This window comes from Lissotriton helveticus, chromosome 1_1 (assembly GCF_964261635.1).
Source record: "Lissotriton helveticus chromosome 1_1, aLisHel1.1, whole genome shotgun sequence".
NCBI classification, from domain to species: domain Eukaryota; kingdom Metazoa; phylum Chordata; class Amphibia; order Caudata; family Salamandridae; genus Lissotriton; species Lissotriton helveticus.
The window spans coordinates 86005836-86019992 of NC_136057.1; the positions used below are offsets into that span (position 1 = coordinate 86005836).

The 14157-nt window shown below is 40.7% G+C and overlaps 1 protein-coding gene across 3 annotated transcripts in view; it reads right to left on the reverse strand.

The window, feature by feature from the left end:
• Positions 1–298: 298 nt before the first annotated feature.
• Positions 299–14157, reverse strand: part of LOC144753025 (uncharacterized) — a 53482-nt gene continuing 39623 nt past the window's right edge. For 2 of the 3 annotated variants that reach the window (XM_078640961.1, XM_078640855.1), the window contains one exon: positions 299–6127. In XM_078640961.1, the coding sequence (XP_078497087.1) occupies positions 3692–4846 (1155 nt within the window). In that variant the 5' untranslated portion in view covers positions 4847–6127 and the 3' untranslated portion in view covers positions 299–3691. Of the gene's footprint in view, positions 6128–11870; positions 11954–14157 lie in introns of all 3 variants that reach the window. The other variant, XM_078640912.1, reaches the window with a different exon arrangement.

Below are 14157 nucleotides of genomic sequence, written 5' to 3' on the forward strand. Positions count from 1 at the left end.
TTTAGATATAAAAGGTCAATTTTGTTTTCATAAAAGGAGGATGGAAATTCCAAATGTAACATAAATAATAAGCTTAGTGGTTGTGATACAGTAACAATTTACCTTTTGAACTGTACTCCACCAGTGTTGAAACAGGGAAGCTCTCCTATCAAACTTTTGTATATTTGGCAATATCACTGGGATTCATTGTGTATTTAATTGTATTGTGAAGATAATGGTTAAATATTTCTGTTAAGACGGATGCTGCATTAAATCGATACCCTTTATCATGTTTGTAGTAAAAGACATATTCAGGTAATAATATTTTGTTTTTTATTGTGTGAAGACACAAACTGAAACTCGGCATACAAAACAATGAGTGCCAAGACGTTTGGAATTATAGTGATACGATCAATAACGAGCAATAAAAAATCATCAGTGTCTCATTCAATAACACCCATCATCGTGACTTAAATAACATAAGGTTTATGGTTATAACAATGTAAAAGTACAGCGGCTAGTAAAGATGTAAAATGGGCCAATAGTCAATACGACTTAGTACTGCTTAAGAAATTTCGCGTCAGCGGATCATCCATCCGTCTTGCTGTAGGTGTAGTACAGCGCATAAAAAATAGTTGGAAAAGCTGTCACAAGCTGGAACGCATTGCTTTAAAAAAATGCATAGTTAAAATGTTCTGCTCAAGTGACAAAATACTCATAGGTGATGAGGAGGAACTGGTCTAGACTTATACATGATAAATGGATCTAGTGCAGCGTTGCTAAAACTGTGGCTCGGGCTGTGGAGTCTGAGCCGATTCTTGGTGGTTCGCAAAAGTTCTGTTCTGTATGTAAGACATATTTAAAATGATTAGCACAGGTTGTGCACTACTGCAAATGGGGAGTGCAATGTCCCTAAGATACGTTTTAAAAGAAACCTTTACAAGTATTCCCAAGCAAAACTCTGGGTAAACCTTCCAGTGTTTGTTGCTGCTGTTTTTGTTTACTTCACAAAGCCATTTCAACAGAGAATGTGATCACTATACATGATACCACTTGTGTGTGACCAGGGCTGCCAATTTTGGAATTGGGGAACCATGTTTGAATCCTGGCATTAGCTCAACCTCCTGTGATTCTGGGCAAAATACTTAATCTACTGTGTTTATAATAAAACTAATGTGACCTTCTGTAATGTAATCTCACGAAAATGTAAGCTGCTCAAATGCCCTTGTGCCGTGCTTGCATTATAAAAAACTATAAAATATACACATATATATTGAGTTCACACTACATCACTAAGCATCATCTTAACACAAAACTAGACGTGAAGCCTTACGCCATACTCTGCTGCCAAAGGTGTTTCTCATGTTTCCTAAAATTATTGGTATCAACCCCAAGATTTTCAGAAGCCTTACGATTTTAGTATATGGATGCCTCAGACAAGCACCCCGCTTTGAAAAGTGTTCCAGTTTCAGACTCCAGTGCAGTTCACCATCTGCCACTTCTATGGGCTTATCATTATCTTGCCCACAATCCAATACTGAAGGGTGTGGTCTAGGTCATGACATTACAAACAATCCATTAAAGCTAGGTGGGTCGCCAAAGTTTGTGGTATAAAAACGTTTGGGAAGCACTGGTGTTACTGGATGATAATCTGGTCTCTAAATATAGAATAGATCGTAGGGAAACACTGACTCAAATAACTTTTAAAAGTGTATGGGCCCAATGTACTAAGACACTGGTCACAAACAGAGGTTGCAAGTTGCAAACCAACATTTTGTGATCTGTTTCTGATTTCGTGTGTTATATTTTTTCTGTGTGGTAATTCACTAGGGCCCAAGGAAACAACTTTTCAAATCTATTACTACCTATATTGAGGTTTAGGCAGTTGATTAATGGCCCGCGACTAAAATGGCAGCCATAAACTATTGAAACATATCATTTTGAATCAGAATGGATTGCAAAACTCTTTTTGAGCATCAAAAAAACAATTCCAACTTGCAAAATGGGCTTATTATGTAATTCTTGTGTTGGCAAACTGTGTGACTTTGTGATTTCCGGATTTGGACATGTTTGGTAGACTGGGCCCCTATTTGCTAAGATTTTTGTCAATATTGGTCAATTCATCAAAAAGGTCCGAAATTACGTGCATGTTTAGGGTCTTTATCCTGTTTAGTTACGACAATAAATTAGTGCTTCAACAAATGAACTCAAAATAGTATCAGTCCATTAGCATTTAACAAACAATTGTCATAAACATGCAAGTCAGTGAAGAAAAAACATTATAAAGCTAATTTGGAATACCGTCGGGCCCACGAGTTGGCCACTAGCCAAGAACACCGAGATGAAAATCTCAGTTGTCAGCATGTTAGTTCTTACAAAAAACAAGGCAATAAAAAATATGTTCATGAAACAAAACATCTCTAAGCGCACAGTAACCATTTTATGTTCACACAACACTATCTTGGACAAGATGCGACAGCTTACAGCAAATCAGCTCAGTTGTTTGATTTCTTCAAGCGTTCCTGTTCTCCGAATATTTATTATGGGAATGCCCCCTTTTTTTTCTCAGCTAACTTACTGAGCTTCAATAAAAACCTTATGTCCACTCTATGAAGCTGCAAAAGAAAACAAAATTCTGCAAACTTTATTACACTGAGCTATGACTTTCACTTCTCCTCGGAGTAGCTACTAAATTGCTCCAAGATGTATCTTCCACTATATCCTTCTGCTCTCTAACAGGCGTTTGTCTTGGGGTTCAGTTTTCTTGTACGTTGCTTTTACTGTGTTGTTTCTTCTTTTTCCCCTTGGACTGAAGGGTAGTTGTTCATCCTTTGCGTTTTGTGACATGCCTCTGCAAGTGTAGAGCTAGAGTCTGGTCTCTGTTATTGGTACTGCAAAACTTTCTTCATCTTTGGATATTTTACCTTTGCTGGGTATGTTTATAGGCTTTCAAGGTAAGTTTCGGTGTTTGAAAATTAACTAATGAGGTTACCTAATCTTCCTTGCACCCAATTACAAAGCTGGACAACATAACAGGAAAAGTGAGACTATTTATTGTTTGTATTTTGTAATGCACTGGTAATGAGTGCTTCACAATTTGTTCTACTATTTGGTAGTATTCATTTCGTTCTTCTGACATTCAGACTGATAAGGTTTTTCTTTAATGGGTGATTTTGTATTCTCTGAAATGGGGTACATGACTGGAACATTAATCAGAGACAGAGCACTCATAAAGTTTGAGTCCAGAGTGGGGCTTGTCGTGGGTGAGTAGAATTTACCACTAAAGCTTTCTAGGCACTCACAGCACTGAAGAGGTTTTTGGCCAGTGTAGGCTCTTTTGCAGTGCGAAAGAGTAACTTTTTCACAGAAGCATTTCCAGTGTTCAGGGACTGATAAGGTACTTCCCTTGCGTGGGTTCTTTCGTGTTCAGGCAGGTTCTTTCTATGACTGAAGCTTTTGTGGCAAGCAGAGCAGTAGAAAGGTTTATGCCCAGTATGGCTTCTCTCATGAACAGTGAGAATGGACTTACCCCAGAACCTTTTCGGGCATTCGGAGCAGTGATAATGTTTTCACCCAGTGTGTTTTCTCTCTTGTGAGTTTGCATTGCTTACTGAAACGTTTCTGGCATTCAGAGCACTTATAAGGCTTTTCCCTAATGTGAGCTCTCTCATGTTGAGCAAGGCTACCTTTAACACTAAATCTCATCTGGCCTTCAGAGCAATGGTATGGTATTTTCCACAGTGTGGGTTCTCTCATGTTCAGTGAGACTGACTTTAAGCCTGAAGCCTTTCTGGCATTCAGAGCACTGATAACGTTTCTGCCCAGTGTGTTGTCTCTCATGTAGAATGAGACTGCCCTTCTGACTAAAGCTTTTCTGGCATTCAGAGCACTTATAAGGTTTTTCCCCAGTGTGTTTTCTTTCATGGTAAGTGAGACTGACTCTATGACTGAAGCTTTTCTGGCATTCAGAGCACTTATAAGGTTTTTCCCCAGTGTGAGTTCTCTCATGTTGAACAAGGTTACCTTTATCACTGAAACTCAGGTGGCATTCAGAGCATTGGTATGGTTTTTCCCCAGTGTGAATTTTCTCATGTCGAGCAAGGCTACCCCTATGCCTGAATCTTTTCTGACATTCAGAGCACTGATAAGGTTTCTGTCCAGTGTGTTTTCTCTCATGTTGAGTTAGATGACCTTTCTGACGGAAGGTTTTCTGGCATTCAGAGCACTTATAAGGTTTTTCCTCAGTGTGAGTTCTCTCATGTCGAGTAAGGCTCTCTTTAACACTAAAGCTCCTCTGGCATTCAGAGCACTGGTATGGTTTTTCCCCAGTGTGAGTTCTCTCATGTCGAGTGAGATTGTCTTTAAGTCTGAAGCTTTTCTGGCATTCAGGACACTGATAAGGTTTCTGCACACTGTGTTGTCTCTCATGTCGAGTGAGAGTGCCTTTCTGACTGAAGCTTTTCTGGCATTCAGAGCACTTAAAAGGTTTTTCTCCAGTGTGGATTCTCTCATGGTTAATGAGACTGTGTTTCCAACTGAAGCTTTTGTGGCATTCAGAGCACCAATAGGGTTTCCTCCCAGTGTGGGTTCTCTCATGGTGTGTGAGATATATTTTCTTAATGAATCTCTTTGGGCATTCAGAGCACAGATAAGGTTTTTCCCCAGTGTGAGTTCTCTCATGGATTATTAGACTGGCTTTCTGACTGAAGCTTTTCTGGCATTCAGAGCACTTATAAGGTTTTTCCTCAGTGTGAGTTCTCTCGTGTTCAGTGAGACTGCATTTATACCTGAAATATTTCTTGCATTCAGAACACTGGTAAGGTTTTTGCCCCTCATGTGTTCTACAATGCTGAGTGAGAGAATTCATGACGAAAACTTTTCTGGTAATTTGAGCATTGAAAAGGTTTCGCCCTATTTGTGTTGTTGCATGTTAAGAAATATTTTTACAAATAAAGCTTTTTTGACATTCAGATTACTTAAAGAGTTTTAGGCAGTCTTTATTCTCGTTAGTGAGATCAGATTTCTGTCGAAAGAGTTTCTGACATTTAGAGCAGCTGTAAGGTTTCTCCTCAGTGTACATTATCTTAGTGAGATGGAATTGATAACTAATGCTTTACTCATATGTTGGGCACATAAAATATTTCTTTCTGGAGTTATTGTCTCCAGGTGTGTTTTTTCAGGTGTACACAGCAGATTAAGACTTGCTCTCATTCCAAAGTCCCGACGTGTTTAAATCATTTTCAGCACTAACCTCTCAAAGGGGCTTCACTTGTTATTCTTAACACTAGCATTGAGCCTATTAAAAATTCTGTCTGGACTTGTAGTGCTGTGACCTCTTTAAGCAATTTAAGCTTTTCCACTGAACCTTCCCAAATGTCTCTCATTGAGTTATGGTTACCATGCTATGTCTATATGAAGTCTGTCCGGCAGGTTCACTTTGTGACTGAAGCTTTATTAACATTTATTGAGCAGGTTATAAAAGACTGACAAAGTTATTGTCTTGATGTATTGTAGGCTACACATGTGCAATGGCAGGAATATTATATTACACATTTATCAGTAGCAGAATATTCTCTTTAATGCCCAGTGTGTGGTCTCCAGAGCAGTGGCTAACACCCAAGCATTGGTGGTGTCACATTTCAACGTTCAGCATAACTGAAAAAAACCTTGGCAAACTCCAGTGTTTTTGTTAAAAACTGGAAAGGAGCTTTTGCAATGACTTTCTTTATTGCCAGGTGTGTTCTATACCACTTCAGCAGATGAGTCTTGCGACTAAAGTGTATTCACAACCGTTGAGGTGATAGGTCTTTCTGACAACAATTCTCATGTTCTGTGAACAGGTATGGGTTGGATTATTTACTAATTTAAAATTCCAAAGTTGTATAACACTAATAACCCATTTTTTAAAATGTTTGTGATAATTGTATTTAGTTACTCAGCAATGTATAGTGAATATAACGAATAAGCGATATCAATTTCACATTCAGTAGGGTTCTCTACTTCTGTTTCCTCCTCGGCTTCTTGGTACTGTTTACTTATTGGGGCTCTGAGACATGGTCATCTCTTCAACATAAACCACTTCAGTGTGGTGATTTGTGCTGCGTGTTATTAAATTACAATTTTCCTTTTTTATCCATGCTTCAGTGACCTGCAGAATGAAAATAGGAGTTTGTTACGGATTGTAAACGAGCAAAAATACACAATATTTATGAGCTTATTCAATGCAAAATGGTAGCTTTTTGAGACGTGAGAAGAGAAGTACGACTCTGATTTGAATGTCTGGTTTGGCTGTAAGGACTTTGCATCAAAGTAAAGATAAGGAGCTTAAGGACACTCAAACACAAGTTTTACAAAAGATTACTCCTAAAGTTGAGGGTTTTGTATGCAGAAACTAAAACTATACATACCTTGTAAAGAAATAACACAAGCTTCCAGAGACATTTAGTGCGCTCAAAATATACAAACTGTTCAGTCTTTACATAGGGGTGTAGGCGAGTTCTAATTCATGGAATGTGTATGTTTGAATGGACTAATAAGTTGCTGATTCACTCGAACACTGCTGATCGCATACATGAATGCTCATTAAAATAATTCAAGTTTACCTGGTGTGGACAGCCTCCCTTCATATACCACCCAGAACGCATGGAAAATCTCAACTGGCTAATTTTTTAGACAACTGAGCTGCCTCGTCCTTGAAGTAAAAACGTCACCATCAAACCAATGAGCTGGGTTCCACCCTTGGGTAGACATTGAATCTGCCCTGATGTCCAAGGTACGTGATCTGGCAACCACAGTTTGGAAGAATGATATTCCTACACTACTTCTACTGGGCTTATTTGCCATTTTTGGCACATTTCACCACAATCTCTTACCTCCCTGACAGCGTGAGCATTACCTGGCTTTTTTCATTCATGTCAGCATCATATCATCATCAAAGCAGAAGGCATACCACAAAGATCAATAATTGTTCCTTTTTGCTCAAGGCCTACCTCAGCCCACGACCAGACTTCAAACATTACAACCAGGGGCCGTATTAGGGTAAATGCGCTTTTTCATTGTTTAGGCAGGCGCTGCTTTTAAAAGGTGCGCCGGGCGCAAACAGTGAAAATGTGCCCCATTGCCATGAATGCGCTGCCCCCAGTGCAGCTGCGAACTGGTGCAGCCTGGGGGCAGCGCATTCCTGTGAAAAACAGAGCAGCTGCTTTACAGCCGCTCCGTGTTTTCACAGTGCAGGCGGCAACCAGGCTGCACGTTTGTCGGGGATTTGAGATCCCCTTGACGGCGGGTGCAGTGAGTGACTGCATCCGCCTGCAAGGGGATGCCTGGGGTCCATGGGACTCCCTATCCCCCTCCAGAGGGTTTCCATCGGGCGGGGGCGCACTGACAGTGTGCCACCTTTTAGAAGGCGCACTCTCAGTGAGCCTCATGAGGTTATCTTTGCCTCTGCTCCCGCGCTTGTAATATGGCATGGATGCAGAGGCAAAGGCATTCCCTCATTTGCATGCAAATGAGGGAATGCCCCCTGAATACAGCACAGTCACTTTATGTGCACCACTGCTATTGGTATTACAGAAGGGGGCACACTAGCGTCTGCGGCACCCTTCTGTAATACCAAAGTGCTCAGAGGGCACGCAAAGCGGGTGCATCGCCTGTTGCACCCCTAGGGCACCTTATGTAATACGACCCCTGATGTGCTGTAGCCAGGCAGATGACACACCAATCCCTCTGAAACTGGAGAGTCTGAGCAGTCTGAATAGCTCAAGTGTAGATGACTATGTTCAAGACACTGACCAATGGATGTGACTAGTGAAGTTAAACTCAACTCATCCATAACAGAGATCCTCACATGCAGACACTGGGAGAACTACCATCCTCTACTGTGCTCCGAACTCAGGAAGTTAGAGCAACTTCTAAAAGATCAACCGAAGTAAGGAACATTGGAGGGATCATGGATTTCCCAGGCTCTGAGAGTAAGCTAAATGATGAGAAGCACTTTTTATCCTATTCGAACCATAAGACCAATCTACCCTCAGCTAGGATTCCCACAGAAGGTCCAGGTGACCACGTATCATTCTATCACGACCTGATTTTGTGAACAGACTCAACTACGGAGCTACACTCTCCCTACCAATAATATTACAAAGTAATTAAAACACAGTAGATACACAAAACCTACCGGCACATCTTTGTGACCACGTTTCACCAGATGGAAAATCTCTTCACTGGCATCACATCCTTAGGGATTGACCATCGATGATTCTCTGCTTAAAGGACATGGCTTGCAGCGATTATCTATTGCACTAGCACTTTATCACTCTCAATCTAGGTTCCTGCACTGGCACTTTGTTACAACTGAACGTTAGCTCAGTTTATTGCGATGCACTTACCCATAAGTGTATTTCTAACTGACTCGAGATTTTACAATTGTCAAATTCTTGAAACAGGAAGTGCTTCTCAATATGTGACAGTGTCAGTCAGTCAAATAACTTTATTCGATTCAAGTAAATCATAAAAGTTCACAGAAGAAAAAGTATACATTCAAGGGTAAAAGTTTGTACACCAAAAATGTTAAATATACAGGACAAAGACAACTTGCGGCCTGATCACATAACCCCTGTAAATTACTTTTACATTGCATAACATTTCCTTATTATAAAAATAGTTTTGATCAAACTAAGCACAGAGCTACAGATGGAAACAGTTGATAATGACCATAAATAATTAAAACCCTCCTTATAGGAGGGTTTCGATTTTAAATACAATTCGTCCTTTTTTTTAAATCGGCACCACCATTGCTTTTTTCCAAGATGGTGGAATTTGGCCCTCTATGACTGCTCTAAACACATTTAGTATCAAGGGGGCCCAAAACACTGGTTTTCTTTTAAAGAAATCCAAAGGTGCACCATCTGGTCCTGGAGCTTTGGAATCAATACCCTTTCGCAGTGCCTCCTCCACTTCACCTAAAGACAGGGATGCACTTAGCTGCTGGGCAGATTCAAGATTAAAACATATGTCTGTCTGATTATCTTGGGTTATAATACCCTTTGGGTTACAAATCTTAGAGAAATGAGACTCCCAGACTGTCACCTTTATATTAGTTTCTACATTCCTAGTCTCATTTGTAAAAAGTGGTCGGTTTATCACCTCCCAGAAGTTCCTGGAATCTCTTAGGGCACTTGCTTTTTCTAAATCATCCCAAGCCTGGCGTCTCAGTTCATCCTTTCTGCATTCTATTGTCTTCCTATATGATTGTCTGGCTTCTTTTATCAAAGACCTATCACGTGGAACTACGCTTAGTGCTTTCTTTAGAGCCTTATTTGCCGCGGAGCACTCAGTGTTAAACCATTTGAGTTCGGGGGAGTTTTGTTTTTTCACTGACCTAAACAGGTTGTTGGCAACGTCTTTGCAGATGGTTTCAAAACTCTGTATAATGGAGTCTGGGGGGCTAAGTAAGTTAGGCAGGTCATGACTTGAGTTAGGTTTGTCCTAATGATGTTCTCCTCAAAATTGGCATGGTCAATCGTACTCCACTTTAACCAATTTAATTAAATCATCTATCTGCCGACTCCCAAAAGTACTTTGGTTTTGCCGTCTATTAACTGGTTTGACATATGCCTGACCAGTCGACTCAAAGTTAAAAGAGTCTATGGACCCTGACTCTGAAATGTGGGCTCACTATCATACAAGTGAGCTCTCCTTTGGTCTAACTCATTCTGCAACACCACATTTGGTGGGGGAATCCAGGTCCGCGCATCCCCCCAGCGGCCCCATCCATGTTCCTAATTGGACCATGCATTCGATCACTTGGTAATGGGGGTACGCTATTGGTTTTCTCTTCTAAACAGTGTAATCTGTTCTCTATGTCAGTCAGGTTTTGTAAGATGGGATTTGGATGTGCTGATATTAAAGCCTCCAATTTGACCCAAAAGGCCCCGCCATCCCCTATTGGCACAGTCAATGTCGATACCTCCTCTACTTGAACTGTGCACAAGTTAACTTCTGGACTTGGGTCATTGTCTACACGGTCATGCTCTTCACTCAGCGATTTAGAAGAGAAATGATTCTGTTTTGATGAGTTAGTTGCTGCCTGTCTCTTTTTTTTTTTTTTTTGCTGCGTTACCACACTTTCTCCACCCTTATTCTTAAGCCTCTGGCCTCTCGTTACGACATTTGGCCTAGCCTCATTAGTTTTCTGTACCGTGCCATTTTTTGGCACTGAGCCTAGTGAATGTGGCACAATGGTTTGAGGTTGAGGTTGAAGTTGACGGTCTCCAAAGCTTCCCTGTGAACCTAAGGTGCAGAGATTAGTGCAGGCTGATTGAGTATGGGGATCCAAAGACAGTCTGCGCTCTGTTAACTCTATTTCGTGGATCAGCGCAGATTCCGCCCTTAGTAAGAACGCATCCAGCATACCTACTACGCCTTGTCCCACTTTTAGTTTTAGCATGATTTAATTCCCTCCTTTCTGTATGCCATAACCAATAAGTAAAGTCAGTAGCGTCAATAATGCCAATAATGCCAATAACAACACGTCACAAGTTCAAACAGTACCTTTTGAGTTTAAGAGATTATCAAGGAAGACCTCCGATGTGGGAGATAAAATACTGGCCCTGCTCGGCCTCCTATGCGACAGTGACTTTAGACAATATTGCCGGACAGCACTTTTAAATGTACTTTGTGCTGCTATTACCCATTGCACCAGCACTGTCACTGTCAATGCGGATTTTTCCAAGTGCACTTTGTTATAACAAAACACCTGTTTTCCATTTTGCGATGTTCTTATCGATGAGTGCATTTCTATTTGACTTGAGATATCAAACCCCTTGTATGTTTTTAATAGTTGTAACGGTTTTAACTAACCATACATAAACTGACATAAAAATGTCACTGGAGCAGTTGTCTGCCCCAGCATCATCGTCAAAGGCAAAAGGTAAACTAGGCGCGTGCCCTAGGTGTGGGTATTAATTAGGCTCTCGTGCCCGTCTCCTGTTGATGAAAGGCTGTTGTTTCTCTATATATTGCACCTTGCACTTTGCTCTCATTAGGCTCTGGAGCTGTTGTCTGCACTAGCAGTTTCAACAGTTGTAATATGCTTGAAAGTCAATTTGACTTGTATTTTAAGATATCTAACTTGATTACTGTTTGGAATGGTACATTGCTTAATGTAATAATGCTTTGAAAGCCATCCGACTGCGAATTTTAACAAGGTACATGTTATTGTTAATTGTAATTGTTTTAGGTAACCAAACAATACAATTCTTATTATTAATGCATAGAGCCATCTGTGGTAAGGAATCATCCACCTCACAAGCTCAAAAGATGTGCACGGAACACAACACTCCGGTCTACACACGGTCTCGAAGGCTTGATTTCGAAGTATATTATATAAGCTGTACTATAATTTCATTTTCGCCTTATAGTAACTTCATTTATATTGCAGCAATCCTTGAAATCACAAAACAGAATTGTACTGAGCCCTTTCATCTGCACCGCATTGCATCAAAGTGAGTGCTGTGCCGTTCTACATTAATCCCTAATACTAGAATTGACTAGCTATTTATTATCGATCTTCAGTAGGTCTCATTGCTATTACATTTTCGCTAAATACAAACATGCTTTAAGTTTCAACTAACCAGGACAATCCTGTGTATCTTTATTCTTTAGCTTTGAAAATATAGAAGTGACAACCAGTAACTATCAGACATCACTGTGCTATCTTGTTTTTCTGGCGTCACCTGATTCCTCTCTCTATTGCCCATTAGGCATACAGGTATAAATAGAAAATTGTTTTTCGGATTTGTAATTAAGGACCCATTCTCTATCACATTTGTCCATTTACATATGTTTAATATTTTTTAGTATACCATTATTGAAACACCATGAGGACTTACATATTTCATCCGCTTACAATGTACTGACGGCGTCTTTTTGCCCTTGGCATCTGAGGTGAATATTAGTTAGATACCTAGAACCGCTGTCAATCAAAAAAGTTATTAAATGTGAGCAACTATCAATATGCGTCTTCTACCTTCATCGTTTAGATTATACATCAAGTATCGCATTGTCTTCATTTACCGTTCAACACGACGGGTCCCCAAACCCCGTCGATAGTAGGTATACTATGTCTGACACCATGAGTTAAGCATGCTACTTTGACACAAATAGGGGTCACCATTGTATATTTACACACATATCAACACAATATATACCTATAGTCTGAAAAAAGTGTCAGAAGCACCATGAGGTGTGTCACTCCAAATACCCACAAGTGAAAAATTGAAAGGAAAAAGGGGGAGGGCAAGACATCCCTTAAGGATAAGATCCCTCACTCACCCGGAGGTGACATGCTTCATCATTGGGGTCCTCCTTACCAATGTTGAAACCTAGTCTACATTGGGAGCTGCTACTTCTGATGGATTTAAGGAAGGAGCTCAGAGATGTTTTCAATGATAAGGACTAGGATGGTAATCCCAATGGGAGCTGAAGGGTGTAGTGAGGTGTGCAGCGCTGTGAAAAAATATATATACACTAAGTGGTGAAGTTAAAACTGCCTAGGTGCAATCACAGAGTAATGCTTTAATATTGTGTTGTGCCTGATAGGATTAAAAGAAGGGTAACAGCACAGTGGTATGGATTTAAAACCACTGTCACTCGGTGGTCGACATGTTTCAGCCTCTAGATCACTGCCCGTGTATCAATGGCTTTCTTCAGGACCAGATTGCATTAGTGATGATGCTGCTGCACTGTTTAGTGTAAAACAGAAATAGAATAATAAAGAAAATTTATACAGAACCGGTATTCCTGCTTGTCTTTTCAGTCAGGTCATACCCAGGTATCTGCAAACAAAGAACACATGATAGGAGGAAGAAGAGACACACTTGGAAACTACTGTGCTGCATGATCACTTTAGCACCACTTGTCAATAAATCACAAGTGTCATACTGTTTAAGAGCAATTTTAAGTATCAAGGACTTACCCTCACAAGTAGGATATTCCTGCCTCACCTCTACCTGGCGAACTGCTCTGGAGGGAGGCCCCGCTCTGTGGGGGAAAATGATGTGTGTAAGTGTCCAGGGACAATACACTTATCTGTATCAGTACATTCATACATTCAATTTGACATGAGTGTCTTCATACAAAACACTCATGATGAGACACACCCACTGAATGGAGAAACCCGAGACACCCACCCACAGTGGTGACCGGGGCGCCGCCTCAATGGTTCCTTAATGCTATAAAACGTTATTGAAAAATATTTATGAGAAACATTACTGGCTAGACAGTTTATTCAGTCGAAAACAGGTTTAAGCACATGAATTTACTAGTTCTAATAGTATGCTACTGTGCTAAATAGTGCTTCCATTCTCTGTAGTTAAGAGCAAAAAGCAAAAGGTTGTAGGGGCCTTACCTGTCCGTCGGTACCTCGTCACCTTCGAGAGCAAGTCCCGGGAGGTACCGACTGGTAGGCCGAATCTCTTTTAAATAGTGTGTTTGTAAATTGTTAGCAGCCCGGAGAACCCGGGGTCCTCACGATCCTTAGTGGGCCAGGGATTGCCTGTATTTGTTTGTACGACCAAAGTGACACACGCTATTTACTCGCGCATGCGTGGAGCGAGCCATACTAATGAACACTGCTCCTATGCGCATGCGCCGTAGGCTACCACGTCAGTGCTCGATTCGAAAGTCACAGTGCATGCGCACAGGAACGCTGTGTCGTCCTAGCTGTTATTTATACCTGCGTTATTTATACCGAGATGTATTCTACGTCTCCCTAGTGTGTCAGATGAAAGGAAATAGGGTGTTCACTATTATTTAGAAAGTGAGAGATAACATCATCACCTACTGTCACAGGATTACGTATTTCTAACTACTCAGCAAGAGGTAGTAGCCAGTGAGTTATTAAAAAACATAGCTGTTTAGTCACAGGATATGTAGAGTCAATGGAAAGAAAAATCTTTCATATGACCTGGGGACACCAAATCACCAAATTTATTAATTGGAACTAAGTTCTACCAAAAGGGCCCCCCTAAGCATAAACCATGGGTATCTTGTTAAATGGACAACCAGGGAATATCATCGTTGAGTCCCTGGGTATCTGTCCCAAGTTTGTACACCCATTGTTGTTCCTTTCTGAACAGAAATTTCGTGGGATCACTTAGCTGGGGTGGAATCCATGGT